Source organism: Salmo trutta, chromosome 7, assembly GCF_901001165.1.
Source record: "Salmo trutta chromosome 7, fSalTru1.1, whole genome shotgun sequence".
In the NCBI taxonomy this organism is placed as follows: domain Eukaryota; kingdom Metazoa; phylum Chordata; class Actinopteri; order Salmoniformes; family Salmonidae; genus Salmo; species Salmo trutta.
The window spans coordinates 14,612,130-14,629,188 of record NC_042963.1 but is presented as its reverse complement, the minus strand read 5'-3'; the positions used below and the strand labels follow the sequence as shown (position 1 = coordinate 14,629,188).

General features: G+C 41.4%; 1 protein-coding gene across 5 annotated transcripts in view; it reads right to left on the bottom strand.

The window, feature by feature from the left end:
* The window catches only part of LOC115196986 (nuclear transcription factor Y subunit beta), a 44,386-nt gene that overhangs the window by 8,290 nt on the left and 19,037 nt on the right, over nt 1-17,059 (bottom strand). For all 5 annotated transcript variants that reach the window (XM_029758081.1, XM_029758083.1, XM_029758079.1 and 2 more), the window contains exons 4-5: nt 5,580-5,777; nt 1,637-1,715 (exon numbers count right to left, since the gene is read on the bottom strand). In XM_029758081.1, coding sequence (XP_029613941.1) covers nt 1,637-1,715; nt 5,580-5,777 — 277 coding nt within the window. The remainder of the gene's footprint in view (nt 1-1,636; nt 1,716-5,579; nt 5,778-17,059) is intronic.

Sequence of the window (17,059 nt, the reverse complement as noted above, 5' to 3'; positions counted from 1 at the left end):
ACGACAGGAAAGGGAGTCCTGTCAAGGTCCCTCTAATCTCGGGAGGATGGAACTGCCAGCCTGGTAGTGATAAACGAGGAATGAGGACTGTGGGGAAAGATACATCCCACCTACTGTTTGTGTGTCTGTGTGTGCATGTAAGTAGGTAGGGGGGTGGAAGTTATAAAATGACATGTCTTTGTATTTTGGACTTCAGAACGTTCTCGTGAATAAAGAACCAACCTTTTGCAGAAGCTGAGTCTTTGCCTAATTATTATTAAACCCAGGATCTTACAAATCTCAGGGATTGGTCAAAGATTAAATAATCGTTAGTTATCATCATTGGGATTGAAAATTCTCGTGACAGTCTCATAATAAATTGCATGGACAACCTCATCTCTGTACCCCGCACATACAATTATCTGTCCCTCAGTCGAGCATTGAATTTCAAACACAGATTCAACCACAAAAGACCAGGAAGGTTTTCCAATGCCCCGCAAAGGGCACCTGTTAGTAGATGGGTACAAATAAAAAAGCAGACATTGCATATCAATTTGAGCATGGTGAAGTTATTCATTGAACTTTCGAAGGTGTATCAATACACCCAGTCACTACAAAAACACAGGCGTCCTTCCTAACTTAGTTGCCGAAGAGGAAGGAAACCTCTCAGGGATTTTACCATGAGGCCAATGGTGACTTTAATGACTGTTATAAGAGAAAACTAAGGATGGATCAACAACATTGTAGTTACTCCACAATACTAACCTAAATGACAGAGGGAAAAGAAGGAAACCTGTACAGAATAAAAATATTCCAAAACATACATCCTGCTTGCAATAAAGCACTAAAGTAAAACTGAAAATAATCTGTCAAAGAAATTAACTTCATGTCCTGAATACAAAGCACTATGCAAATCCAACAAAACATCACCGAGTACCACTTCATATTTTCAAGCATGGTGGTAGTTGAATCATGCTATGTTTTCTAATTTTTTCATAAAAAGAAACGTAATAGAGCTACGCACAGGCAAAATCCTAGAGGAAAACCTGGTTTAATCTGCTTTCCAACAGACACTGGGAGACAAATTCACCTTTCAGCAGGACAATAACCTAAAACACAAGGCTAAATATACACTGGAGTAACTTGCCTAGATTACATTTTATGTTGCTGAGTGGCCTAGTTACAGTTTGACTTAAATCTGCTTGAAAATATATGGCAAGACTTGAAAATGGCTGTCTAGCAATGATCAACAACTAACAAAAATATCTTTACCCAGGGAGACCAAGCCCAGCCCGGAGCTTGAACTAGCAGCCGAAAGGTTTCTGGTTTAGGCCCCGGGCCACTCTAATCTCTAGGTTACTGCCTAATAATCTATTTTCCTAGGGAGACCAGGATGAAAGGCCAACCTCTTATCTGTTGATCTTCAGGGGAGGAATATGCCTGGGTCCAAGGGGAAGAACTGCAGTAAATAAGGCCATGAAAGTCAACTGGACCATAAACTAGCTGATGACCCTGTCACATAAATAACAAAGGAGTAAATTTATACAAACAGCACTTCTCATCCTTTCATCTAGGCCTAATCCGTCAGCTTTTAACAGAGTGCTGGAGGAAGATAACGACTGTTGATACTTTCTATGAGGGTTGAGGCCCCACTTACCGAAGCTGTCGTCTGTGAGTTCTTCTCCGAGTCCCTCCGTTACAGATACGCCTCCGATTCCCTTCTCCCCTTTCATCGCCTATAGATACACATTAAGAATATGTTAGTATTATACATTGAGCTGTATTTCCACAGCATCACCCGTGTGATAAATTAAAGGGGAATGGAAACACTATGATTTACAAACGCCAGCTAACTAACTGTAAACCGCCATATTGGCATTGTTGCGTCACTGGCAGGAGAGCATTTTGGAACTCCCCAAAATGACTGAATTTACAGAGTACACTCAAGTCTGCGAATTAGTTTATTACAGAGAATTAAATAATTGCTAGTTAGGGAGCCAATAATCCTACTGAAGCCGTTCATGTTTGAGCCGATCGTTGCCCCAGATCAAAGAGTCTATTCTCGTAGCAGTAACAACACAGATATCCCGCCTGAAACACCTCAGCTAGAGGGTTGGCGTAGGTAGGCAAACACAAACTGGTGTGAGTGGGGATGTATGAGTGTGTGTGTTGTAGAGAGATGGTGGCGATACAGCACAAAATCCCAGCGGATGGTAGCTGGGTTCCTGTCTGTCTGGATGGCGATGTAGTTATTGAACGCGTCACTAATCCTTATGAAGGACTTCCTGGCAGAAGAGGTTACTCGACCAGTCAGCAGCCGATATGCCAGTTAAATCATTTGTGAAATTTTGCTTGATAATCAATTGTTTAAAGGTTAATATCAGTAGTGGGTAGGTGTCCAATATATATAGTATTCGTTATAGTACTCTATAACGATGTTTATCATCAGCGCTGTTTGGCGCGTTGGTAACACATTTACCTTTAGATTAGACGACCGTAGTTGGAATCGCAGACAACATCATGATTCTTGAAATCTCATTCTAACCAATAATGGGGCGTGCTCATTATAAATACATTGATTTAGTTTAGGTATCAGACTAACTTTTCTTATGATTTTGTTTGCAGAGCATACAGGCTGGCAGCTTATTGCCAGTTCACCCTATCCGCACAAGGGAGAATAGCCAGAAGCAAAGGCATTGATTAAAAGTAATTTAGTAAATCTAGCCTAGCCTAAGACGTATACCTAACGCCTTGGTCTTATGTAAAAATAGTATTAGCTAGCTTGTCCACTATAACAACAGGTTCAAGTGTAACCAGATAAACTTGCTTTGAAGATAAAACTTCTTTCATTTCGCACTAACCCTGTGTCCCTGTCGCTAGAGTAGTGACTTCTACTAGCTTTGGCTGCCTTCTATTGGAAAGGAGTGGTACCTACACTGGCAACTAGTTGGCAGAGTCAAAAATAGACTTTAATAATATATGCCATTTAGCAGACACCTTTATCCAAAGCGAACTGGGTACATGTTAGTGGAAACAGATCATAGAAACAGGATAACAATTTTGTTATCATGGAAGGTCAGTCCTTGCATCTATAATTCTGTCTATGAATTTGAGAGTGGTTACATTTCTCCAGCCCCATCCCTCAGCTTTTTACCAAAAGAGGAGCAGGGAGAAACTTTGTTATTACTTCTACTGCTGATTGCCACTTTAAGAAGTTAAGAGGCAGATTAAATACACACCAAAATATGTTACAGATACTATAAAAATGTCCCATCACTCAGACAGTGAATACACAGCATCCAGCACAGCAAACAATCAAATGTATTTTACAAAAGCCCTTTTTACATCAAAATAATAACCACAGTGGTTAGAGGGTGCAACAGTTTAACACCTCAGGAAATGTCAGTTGGCTTTTCCTAGCTGAGCATTCATAGGTTGAGAGAGTTGAAAAAGCAGAACTGGGACAAGGTAGCACATCCATTGAAATGGGTAAAAACAAAATATGTGGAAAACCAATTCCACTCCGATTCCCTTTATGGATGGGTGTATCTTTGAATTCGCTGTTGAATGGCCTGCTCCTTCTCCATTTTCGGAACACCATCCCGCTTCCCCAAAGTGATCGATAGTATATCTTGGCTCGCACTGAGATGATTGTGATTCTGAGCTCTCAGGTTCATACAGCGAGTTCTGGTCCTCACTGATCTCACTCTCCGTCAGCTCCATCTGTGGCGTATAGGGGCAGGACTCGATTGTATACTGATGGTCGTGAGCGCAATCTAGCTGGGCCCCGAGCTCTTTAGTGATGGTCCCGGTGGACCTCTTCTCCACTGCAGCACAGGAACACTCTGGCACCAGGTGGTCAGTTTAGCATGCTGCACTAACTGTTCTTTCCTGTTGGATGAAAATAATTAAGGCATCTATTAAGCTAGTTATATAGAATTACTGCATATACTTGAAATAAACAATAGCCTTGGAAATAACACGGATTTGCATGTACCACCTCTGCCTCCTGCACAGTCTCCTCCAGGATGAAAACATTTCAGGGATGAAGATGTCATCCTGAAAACAAACAAAAGTTTTGTTAAGACAACTGAACCCAAATATATCAGTTGGCATTAACAAACTTCCTGTCTTGTATGTTTTGTCAACACACACACACAATACAGGGACATGTATTTTTCAGCAAACATTGTGGGAGTTAATGTAATGTAACTAGGGGCAGCTGCTATGCTGAAGAAACATAAATTGGATAGCAGGAAGTAGTAGGGACAATGAGTACATTGACCGGATAGAAAGGTGGGGGCATGTAATGTAAATACCATCTCTGAGTAGGATGTCATGACAGAGATTGCATTATCTGAGAACATAATAACATTTCCGCCTTCTAACATACTATTGTCAGGAGGAAACAGGAAAAGAATGGTGGCAAATTGACTGACATGTGAACCATATACAATAAGTGTATTATTTGTTGAATAAGCTAGGGGGTTCTGCCACCATTGTAATCCAAACCGGAACAGATGTGTGCGTCATCAGGCGTAAACAAGCAAGAAACTCGGGTTGGAAGACAATGGTGGAGGAAGGGCTAAGGGGATGTACCCATATGCTGTATGTGCATAAAATAAGAGCCAATGCTCAGGGAAGGGAGATGTTCCGCGGACCACCTCGGCTTTGCTACTTTGTATTAAAGCCTATATTGAATTCATAAGTTCTTTTAAGAGTATTATATTCTTAAGACAATTTTCCACGACAACATTTGCTATGTCAACTTCATAGCTAAATGAGGCAGAGCTAACAAAACATTCAAAAAATAAATCTGTTGAAGTTGCAGTTGAGTTGCTTGCTAATGTTATTTGCTGGGGGGGTGTTACACAAAACACTTCAGACGCAATTAGCTTGTTACCTTCATCTGGAGTTGCAACAAAGTTGTCCAGTGTCAAACGCTAGCCTAGCCCTTCATCGCGAAGTCTCCCTCCGCGAAGTGCTGTCTGCAGATCCTGCTAGCTCGAGCTGGCACGTCCTTCCTCTTCAGGACATGGAGCCACCTCTTCAAAAGTTGTGCGTCCTCGGGCAGCCGATGGAAGTTTACTGGGATTTTTTGGAGCCAATTCATACAGCATAGCGCTATACAGTTCATGTTTGAATTACTACTTGTTGTCGCCGTCTTCATTGTCCGCGCCTAACCTCACTTTCTTCGATTCACTCTCTGCGCAAAAATTCAATACTACAGACAATTTGCTGATTCCTGCCAGTGACGTACTGGCATCAGTCGTTTCAATGGCAATTTAAAATGGCGCTGATCATAGCTCAAACAAACCTTGTCAATGATCAAAATACTAAATATAGAGATGTTTTTATGTTAAATGCACATGTTTAGAATTAGTGGATTGAATACACATACATACATATATACTTCCTAGTGTTTCCATTCCCCTTTAATGGCCAGGTAAGGGAAGGACACAGCAACATCAAGCCCTTTGTGTTTGAGTCAAGGCCATACAGAGATTTCCTGAGAACTCGTACGCACCAGTCCACAGGCAAATGTCTTAGGTCGAGAAATTGCACGCACGCACACCCAGGCTTTCTCTCCTCCCTCTCACCTCTCTGAACTTCTGAAGGTAGAGTTTCAGGGGCTCCACGTACATGTCGAAGCCCAGGGTGGACATGGCAAACAGGATGTCCTCGCCGTTGATGGTCTTCCTCTTCTCCTGGTGGCAGCGCTCGCTGGCCTCCGACGTGATGAAGCTGATGAACTCGCTCACACACTCCTGCACACACTCCTTGGCATCTTTTGCTATCTGGACAGAATGAATAGGAAAAAGGTGGATCTGTGTCAAAATGCAGACTAAAAAGGTTGATTTTGCACATGTGGAGACTACATTCAGGGCCAGTTTCTTGGAAATATTAAGAAGTAGTGATGGGGGGGATCGATAGTTACATATTGTGATATTATTTTGGGACGATATTTCGATATTTTACTATATATTTGTTTATTTCTAGCATTAGCTTGGGCTAGTCAGTGCCAAAACTATGATATTTTTCATACTATAGCTTCTCTTTTTAAGTGAGCCAACATTTTTTCAGCACTTTTATTATCAAAACACGTTTTCTCACGCTCTCTTGTCTCTCTGCAGCTGTTATATAGTGACCAATATGTTTGGAACATCAAATCGCAATAAAAATGCAGTATCAAATTGCAATAAATATAAACTCAGCAAAAAAAGAAACGTCCTCTCACTGTCAAGTGTGTTTATTTTCAGCAAACTTAACATTAAATATTTGTATGAACATAAGATTCAACAACTGAAACAAACTGAACAAGTTCCACAGACATGTGACTAACAGAAATGGAATAATGTGTCCCTGAACAAAGGGGGGGTTAAAATCAAAAGTAACAGTCAGTATCTGGTATGGCCACCAGCTGCATTAAGTACTGCAATGCATCGCCTCCTCATGGACTGCACCAGATTTGCCAGTTCTTGCTGTGAGATGTTACCCCACACTTCCACCAAGGCACCTGCAAGTTCCAGGACATTTCGGGGGGGGGGGGGGGGGATGGGCCTAGTCCTCACCCTCCGATCCAACAGGTCCCAGACGTGCTCAATGGGATTGAGATACGGGCTCGTCGCTGGCCATGGCAGAACACTGACATTCTTGTCTTGCAGGAAATCACGCACAGAACGAGCAGTATGGCTGGTGGCATTGTCATGCTGGAGAGTCATGTCGAGATGAGCCTGCAGGAAGGGTACCACATGAGGGAGGAGGATGTCTTCTCTGTAACGCACAGCGTTGAGACTGCCTGCAATGACAACGAGCTCAGTCCGATGATGCTGTGACACACCGCCCAAGACCATGACCGACACTCCACCTCCAAATCGATCCCGCTCCAGAGTACAGGCCTCGGTGTAACGCTCATTCCTTCGACGATAAACGTGAATCTGACCATCACCCCTGGTGAAACAAAACCGTGACTCGTCAGTGAAGAGCACTTTGACAGTCCTGTCTGGTCCAGCGATGGTGGGTTTGTGCCCATTGGCGACGTTGTTGCCGGTTTCCTTACAACAGGCCTACAAGCCCTCAGTCCAGCCTCTCTCAGCCTATTGTGGACAGTCTGAGTGCCGATGGAGGGATTGTGCGTTCCTGGTGTAACTCAGGCAGTTGTTGTTGCCATCCTGTACCTGTCCCGCAGGTGTGATGTTCGGATGTACCGACCCTGTGCAGGTGTTGTTACACATGGTCTGCCACTGCGAGGACGATCAGCTGTTCGTCCTGTCTTCCTGTAGCTCTGTCTTAGGAGTCTCACAGTACGGACATTGCAATGTATTGCCCTGGCCACATCTGCAGTCATCATGCCTCCTTGCAGCATGCCTAAGGCATGTTCACGCAGATGAGCAGGGACCCTGGGCATCTTTCTTTTGGTGTTTTTCAGAGTCAGTAGAAAGGCCTCTTTAGTGTCCTAGGTTTTCAGAACTGTGACCTTAATTGCCCACCGTCTGTAAGCTGTTGGTGTCTTAACGACCGTTCCACTGGTGCATGTTCATAAATTTTTTATGGTTCATTGAACAATCATGGGAAACAGTGTTAAAACCCTTTACAATGAAGATCTGTGAAGTCAAAAAAGGGACGTTTCTTTTTTTGTTCAGTTTAGAATCTAGAAAGATACAATATATATTGCGATTTAAGTATTGTGATAATATCGTATCGTGAGGTCTCTGGCAATTCCCAGCGTTAATAAAATGCATGGTTATTGGATCATCTCTGGAAAGTGTGTTCGGGAAACCCCCCATCAGTGTTCATATTTGATGTGTTGTTAATGGATCTGGTGAAAAACAAACACGGCCAGGTCAACCTGACATGTGCAACTTATGTGGAATGTCACATCTGTTGTTGGTAATCAGTCATGGAAGTCATGCTGGGTGGGAACACACTGAACGAAAGTCAGGCAGCAAACAAGCAGCCTTCGAGAGCTTTACCACCTGGAGCTGGAACGAGGGAGTACAAGGAGGCTCAAGGACTATGGTGGAAATTACAAGATTATGTTATAATGCTGTTATTGCATCAGATGGTTGTTTTATGCAACATAATAAAGGGTTGTTATAATTCTCATGTGTGTGTTCTACTGAGGATGGGCCTCTGAAAGATTTACCCTTTCTTTGGGGATTCCGCATTCCAGAGCAAGAGTTAATGTATCTGTTCTATACGGTACCAGGGAGAGATGGCTCTAGTATGGAGTTGGGGGGCCAGACACTGGCATTAACACAATGAGTTCTCATGTTTTTACAGCAGATACTGTCTGCTGTGAATTATAAGTATCTTTCATACAAATCTTAACCTTTTGACCCATTCCATACATCTGTTGTGTGTCGTGTAGACTGAAGGAGGATGGACTTTGCTATAAAATGCTGTGGCTCCAACCAGCTCGTAGAGTTCTCAGTGATCACCTCCAGGGGTGATTACCGACCAGCTCCATTACTGCACTAATTAAATAAAGTTTGATTATTTTGAAGAAATCTTAAAGGTCTCTCCTTTTGATTACAATAATTCCACCACAGGACATGTAGCCTACTGTATGTTTGGGCCAAGGCAAAGGAGAAACACACCAACACTGGTGAATATTTAGTCATGCCAAATAATAATAAAAACATTTTTTTAAGTACAGTTTGTCTTTGGGTGACCTGAAAGGCGCTTATGTGCTGAACAGAGTTCTCAGTCTCAGTGTTTCCTCTACCACTGCATGAGTCCAGCTTTCTTTAAAATACATGGCCTCAAATTGGTTATGACAGTAATTTAGGGGTTGTTGGAAGCCCTATATGATGATTATGTGGTCTATGTAGGGCTGGGCGGTATACCGTATTTTATGATATACCGGTATTGATGCAGGGACCGGGTTTTTACTTTACCTTCTATACCGGTATTTGACTGTTTGTTTTTTTAAATGTGATATGCCATGTGTAATGTCAATTTTTATAGTTTACTTCACTACTTGAGTCATCTCTCTCCGCTCTTTCTCTCTGTGCCACATTCCACACAGACCTAGCCACGCCCCCTGTCACTCAAGGAGCGCATTTGATGTTCCTCGACCACGAGACACTTGCGTTCAGTCTGCATGGTCAATGCAGCACATGCTACAATGTTGATGACAATGCTGTTTTCATTTTTCTTCTTAAAATAAATCCACTAGCGTTCTATGACACTAAGTTTGTGTTTCTTACATCAGCAAACAGCTAGTTTGTCTTTTCTTAGCAAGTTGCTCTAAACATTGAGACACTAATTGTTAGCCGCTAATGCTAATAGCTAGCTAGCTAATAAATGTACTGAGTAAGAGCAAACGTAGCTAGCTAATACAGCCTGAAAATACCAGTGATGGTGGAGACCTAAATCAGCATGTTGTTTGTGCAACAGTATCTTCTAAATCAAAGAGGCATATGCAAAGCAAGAATATGTTAGCTACATGAAGTAGCTAAGAGAAAACATGCAATGTAGCCAAAGCTTATAGGGTCCCCTAGGAAACACTTATCAACACTTTAGTTCCTACCCTGTCACAATAACTCATCCCTGGCATTTTAATTCGTTGTCATCTCAAACACTGTATTCAAAGTGCCCACTATTATATTCTAACTATAGAATTATAATAATCATTCTATTTCCATGATTCCAACAGTTTTGCTCTAATTCGCAAGTCAAATCGCAATTGCAACATTTGGTTAAAAATAAATCCTAGATTATTTGCCCATATCGTTCCGCCGTACGTGGCAGTGTGGAAATGATCAATTGAGCACTGGTGTAAAGTACTAAAATAAAAATACTTTCAAGTACTACCTACGACGTTTTTTGGTATCTGTACTTTATTTCTTTCGACAACTTTTACTGCACTACATTCCTAAAGAAAATACTGTACTTTTTACTCCAAACATTTTCCACCGACACCTCAATGCTAAGCAGGACAGGAAAATGGTCCAATTCACGTACTTGTCAAGAGAACATCCCTGGTCATCTACTGCCTCTGATCTGGAGGACTCACTAAACACAAATGCTTTGTTTGTCAATTTTGACTGAGTGTTAGTGTGCCCCTGGCTATCCGTAAATTTAAAAAACAAGAAAATGGTACCATCTGGTTTGCTTAATATAAGGAATTTGAAATTATTTACTTTTATTTTTGATACTTATGTACATTTTATCAATTACATTTACTTTTGATACTTAAGTATATTTAAAACCAAATACTTTTAGACTTTTATTCAAGTAGTATTTTACTGGGTAACTTTCACTTTTACTTGCGTAATTTTCTGTTAACGGATCTTTACTTTCACTCAAGTATGACAATTGGGTACTTTTTCCACCACTGCAATGGAGTGCAGGAAAAGCAGAAATGATAAAAGTGCTGAAATTTGTTTTGGTTGAAGTTGAATTGAACAGTATAAAACAACCAGAATGGAGAAAGACTCCTTGAAATCACTTAGAATGTATGTGTTGCCACCATAGGATCACTCACTACTCATAAAGCAAATGTACAACTTTTATTATTCAAAAACAAAAAATAGCGTCATTTATTTTGAAATACCGTGATATAATATTTGGGACATATCACCCAGCCCTAGGTCTATGTATCTGGCTTTCCACTGTTTCAATCTTGATTTGTGTACATGTACAGTGAGGGAAAAAAGTATTTGATCCCCTGCTGATTTTGTACGTTTGCCCACTGACAAAGAAATGATCAGTCTATAATTTTAATGGTAGGTTTATTTGAACAGTGAGCGACAGAATAACAACAACAAAAATCCAGAAAACCGCATGTCAAAAATGTTATAAAATGATTTGCATTTTAATGAGGGAAACAACGACCAGTAGAAACTGCAGTCATTTTCATTATTCTTAGCAATGATTTAGGAATACTTGTGAGTAAGTATTAGCTAGGTTGCCACTGTTGTTCATCCGTTGAAATTAAACTTCAGTTCATGAAAATAAATAGCTAGCCAGCTACTTAACCCTGTTGCCCAAAGCTAACGTTATAAGCAGCCAGCTAGCTTCATCTGGCTAGTGAGGCTCGACCGGACTGGGTTATGTGTTGTGAAACTATTTATTTATTTCACCTTTATTTAACCAGGTAGGCAAGTTGAGAACAAGTTCTCATTTACAATTGCGACCTGGCCAAGATAAAGCAAAGCAGTTCGACACATACAACAGAGTTACACATGGAGTAAAACAAACATACAGTCAATAATACAGTCGAAAAATAAGACTATATACAATGTGAGCAAATGAGGTGAGATAAGGGAGGTAACTAGCCACAATAAGGATTAGGCACAATAGTGGAATTTGCGGTTTGCCTTCAAAATAAAAGTATGTCATTGACAGTGATGCAAATGAATAGAAATAGTAGAATTATGGCATACTTTTATTTTGAAGGCTAACCAAAGTCCACTTTTGTGGCTAATCCTTATTGTAGCTAGCTTCACAGATGGATCTGACCACCATTAATCAAATAAGAACTGTCTTATAAATTAGGGTTATTTTAGATGACACCTAGCTATATAGTTAGTTAGCTAACTATAACTACTGAAACAGATTGTTATTTGACATATCTTTTTTTGACACGCAAACAGCGTTCCATAGAAATCCTGGTTGAGAATGAAACGACTGAACAAATGAACAACGAAACAGCACAGCAAGTAAGTGAAAGAAATAGGTTTTGATTATGTTTTACTGGTAATAGGGACATGCGTAAATGCCAACAAATTAACTTTTTGGTTAGTATGGTGTGTGCGTGTGTGTGTAACCTTTATTTAACTAGGCAAGTAAGTTAAGAACAAATTCTTATTTACAATGACGGCCCAGACGACCCTGGGCCAATTGTGCTCTGCCCTTTGGGACTTCAATCACGGCCGGAGGTGATACAGCCTGAATTCAAACCAGTGACTGTAGTGACACCTCTTGCACTGAGATGCAATGCCTGAGACCGCTGCGTCCATGTGTGTGTGTTAACTATTTAACTGTACTATAATGCTTAAATGGCAGCTAACAATTTTAAAATCGGTATTGGTAATGTTTTTTTTTGAGCAAGAAAAATATCGGCTATCGGCCAAAAATGTCATATCAGTGCATCACAAAAAAAAATTATCCTTTAAGCATACACCATCATCAAGTCTGCTGACAACACGACGGTGGTAGGCCTGATCATCGACGGCGACGAGTCAGCCTATAGGAAAGGAAGTCAGAGACTTAGTAGTGTAGTGCCAGGACAACTACCTCAACTTCAGTAAGACCAAGGCGCTGATTGTGGACTATAGGAGAAAGAGGGGAGAGCACGCCCCATCCACATCAACGGGGCTGTAGTGAAGCGGGTCGAGCGTTTCAAGTTCCTTGGCGTCTAGATCACTAAGAACTTAACATGGTCCACACACACCCGCACAGTCGGGAAGAGGGCACGGCAGTGCCTCGTCCCCAAGAGAGAATCTTGACTGGCAGCATCACAGCATGACCACAAGCGCCACAAAGAGTGGTGCGGACAGCCCAGTACATCACTGAGGGCTGAGCTCTCTGCCATCTAGAACCTCTCTATCAGGCGGTGTCAGAGAAAGGCCCGAAAAGTTGCCAAAGACTTCAGTCACCCAAGCCATAGACTGTTCACTTTGCTACCGTCCGGCAAACGGTACCGGAGCATTGGCCTTCCAACCAACAGGCTCCGAGACACCTTCTACCCCCAAGCCATACGACTGCTAAATAGCCAGACTGCAGTCAATTAATGGTACCAAAACTATCTTGCACTGACCCTATGCACACTCACTAGACTTTATATACACACTCACTCAAACACACTATACACTACTGTCATTCCCACACAAATCCCTCATACATTCGAACACTACTTCCACACACACACACACACACACACACACTGCATACAGAAAGTATTCAGACCCCTTGACCTTTTCTGCATTTTGTTATGTTAAAGCCTTATTCTAAAACTGATTAAATAGTTTTCTCCCCTCATCAAATCAACACACAATACCCCATAATGACAAAAGAAAAACAGCTTTTTAGAAATTTTACACACATTTACATAAGTATTAAGACGCTTTACTCAGTACTTTGTTGAAGAACCTTTAGCAGCTATTACAGCCTCAAGTCTTCTTGGGTATGATGTTACAAGCTTGGCACACCTATATTTGGGGAGCTTCTCCCATTCTTCTCTGCAGATCCTCTCAAGCTCTGTCAGCTCTGGGTTCTTAGGGACTTCTGTGATAGAAAAAGTACATATGTACCTGGTTTATTTGATATTAACAATTAACAATTAAATATTTGATTAATAATAAGACATTTCTGTCCCGTTAGTGTCTGTTTTCATGGGCTCTAGTTCCCTGCAGCTAATCTGGGTGTATGGTCACTTGAGATGGCTTGAGCTGACAAATGGGTTAAAGACTGCATTACATAAACAAGAATGTGTTTTACTAAGGGATAGCTTAGGAGTAGAACAATCACTCATCGTCTCAAAACCATCATTGCATCTGGGAAACTAAGCCAGGGTGGGGTTAAGACAACAGATAACGACAAGATGAAGCCAGAATGGTTTATGATGTTCCTTGGTCTGCATTAGGGGGGGTTGAACCAACCATGACGGAGCATTGTTAGTATCAGCTATATATAGTACTCTGCATTTGTGTAAAGGTTCGGTTACTTGGTCTAACACTCAAGGGTGGGGGTCGACCAGCCTCATTATTGCAATAATTAATCGATATTAAATAAAGATGATTGTTTGAAGAAATTACCAAATCTCTCTCAGTACTGAATTTCCACGACACTTTCAATGCTGCAGAAATGATTTAGTACACTTCCCCACATCTGTGCTTCAACACAATCCTGTCTCTGAGCTCTACAGACAATTTCTTTGACCTCATGGCTTGGTTTTTGCTCTGACACGCACTGTCAACTGTGAGACCTTATATAGACAGGTGTGTTCTTTTCCAAATCATGTCCAATCAATTGAATTTACCACAGGTGGACTCCAATCAAGTTGTGGAAACATCTCAATGATGATCAATGGAAACAGGATGCACCGGATCTCAATTTTGAGTCTCATAGCAAAGGGTCTGAATACTTATGTAAATAAGGTATTTCATAGAATTCTTGTGATTTAAAAAAAATAAATAAATGTTTTCGCTTTGTCATTATGGGGTATTGTGTGTAGATTGATGAGGAAAAACATGAATTTAATACATTTTTGAATAAGGCTGTAATGTAACAAAATGTGGAAAAAAATCAAAGGGTCTGAATACTTTCTGAAGGCACTGTAACACACACACACACACACACACACACACACACACTAGGGCTGGGCGATATGGTCAAAATATCAACTCACAAAAAAAAAAAATACATTGGGATGGTATGGTGGTATTTTATGATTTTTTGAATAATAAAAGTTCTAAATTTGCTTTGAGTTTATTTATTTCACCTTTATTTAACCTGTTGGGGCTAGGGGGCAGTATTTTCACGGCCGGATAAAAAACGTACCCGATTTAAACTGGTTACTACTCTTGCCCAGAAACGAGAATATGCAGTAGATTTGGATAGAAAACACTCTAAAGGTTCTAAAACTGTTTGAATGGTGTCTGTGAGTATAACAGAACTCATATGGCAGGCCAAAACCTGAGAAGATTCCATACAGGAAGTGCCATGTCTGACAATTTGTTGTCCTTCTGTTGCATCTCTATCGAAAATACAGCATCTGTGCTGTAACGTGACACTTTCTAAGGCTTCCATTGGCTCTCTAAAGCCGCCAGAAAGTGGAATGGGGTGTCTGCTGTCTCTGGGCAAAGTACAGCAGCAGAGTTTGTAAGTGGTCAGCCTGGGGACAGTGAGACAGATGCGCGTTCACGAGACTTCTCAATTTTTTTCTTTCAGCCTTTGAATGAATACAACGTTGCCCGGGTAGAATATTATCGCTATTTTACGAGGAAAATAGCATAAAAATTGATTTTAAACAGCGTTTGACATGCTTCTAAGTACGGTAATGGAATATTTCGATTTTTTTTGTCACGAAATGCGCTCGCGCGTTACCCTACGGATAGTGACCTGAACCCACAAACAAAACGGAGGTATTTGGATATAACTATGGATTATTTGGAACCAAAACAACATTTGTTGTTGAAGTAGAAGCCCTGTGAGTGCATTCTGACGAAGAACAGCAAAGGTAATCCAATTTTTCTAATAGTAATTCTGAGTTTAGTGAGCCCCAAATTAGCTAGCCTGTGATGGCCAAGCTATGTACTCAGAATATTGCAAAATGTGCTTTCGCTGAAAAGCTATTTTAAAATCTGACAGATTGTTTGCATAAAGGAATTCTGTATCTATAATTCTTAAAATAATTGTTATGTATTTTGTCAACGTTTATCATGAGTAATTTAGTAAATTCAACGGAAGTTTTCGGTGGGTATGCTTAAATACAAGTACAGCAATGGACAAGGCATATTGACATTAAGGAGAGGCATGCTTAGCCGAGTGATCATAAGGGTCCAGTGAGATTCAGACAGCTAGCCGGGCCATAGGTAGCAAGCTGGCAGAAGATGGAGGGAGGTCTGTTTTTAGCCACCTCGTGCATCTGTAGATTAGTGGGGTTCCGTGTGATAGGGGGGACCAGTCCAATTGGCAAAATAGTTATAGTTATAGTGGCCCAAGAAAATTGTCCGATAGACCTATTCAGATAGCAGCCGATAAGACAGCTAACGATTAGCGGGCCGCAGATGGGCGTTCAGGTTACGTCGCAACGGAGGGGCCAGTTGGATAACTCCCTCGGGCAGATAACGTCGGTAGTCCAGTCGTGAAGGCCCGATGGGGCTCCGCATCGGCAGTAAAACGGGTCCGGATAGGTGATTGTAGCCCAGGAGTGGCTGATGGAACTCTTCAGCTGGCTAGCTCCGGAATAATTGATGTTAGCTCCGGGACCGACGTTAACCAATAGTCACTGGTATAGTAGCTAGCTAGCTGCAAGATCCAGGTGTAAATGTCCAGAGCCTGCGGTAGAAATCCGGGGATATGGAGAGAAAATAGGTCCGGTATGCTCTGGTCTGAGTCGCGCTGTACAAAACTGGAGATAGCTTTTCGAGCTAAGGGATAGCTGATGACCGCCAACCGTGGCTAGCTGAACTCCAACGTTAGCCAGTGAACTGGCTAACCTCTGGCTAACCTCTGGCTAACCTCTGGCTAACCTCTGGCTAACCTCTGGCTAACCTCTGGCTAACCTCTGGCTAGCTGTGGATTTCAGGTAAATAATACCTTTTTTTTTATTTTTTATTGGTGAGGCGGGTTGCAGGAGAGTGTTTTGAGGTTGAGTTTTTAGAAAAAGATATATAAAAAGATATGCGAAGAAAATGTATATAAATTTATATAAATAAACGGGACACGACAAGGAGGACGACAAAGGACATCTGACTGCTATGCCATCTTGGAATATAACATGAGTAGTGCGTGACCCTAGGATGGTGTTGGATTCTAGCTTGAAATATATACATATCCATGTTAACCTGTTAGGGCTAGGGGGCAGTATTTACACGGCCGGATAAAAAACGTACCCGATTTAATCTGGTTACTACTCCTGCCCAGTAACTAGAATATGCATATAATTATTGGCTTTGGATAGAAAACACCATAAAGTTTCTAAAACTGTTTGAATGGTGTCTGTGAGTATAACAGAACTCATATGGCAGGCAAAAATCTGAGAAGATTCTGACCAGGAAGTGGCCTGTCTGACAAGGTGTTGTTCTTCTTGCCTCTGTTTATTGAAGACTGAGGATCTTTGCTGTAACGTGACACTTCCTACGGCTCCCATAGGCTCTCAGAGCCCGGGAAAAAGCTGAACGATATCGAGGCAGCCTCTGGCTGAAACACATTATCGCCTTTGACAAATGGCCGATCAGAGGACAATGGGCTTAGGCGCGTGCCCGAGTCGACCCCGTGCTTTATTTTATTTCGTCTGTTTACCTAATTGCAGATTCCCGGTCGGAATATTATCGCTTTTTTACGAGAAAAATGGCATAAAAATTGATTTTAAACAGTGGTTGACATGCTTCGAAGTACGGTAATG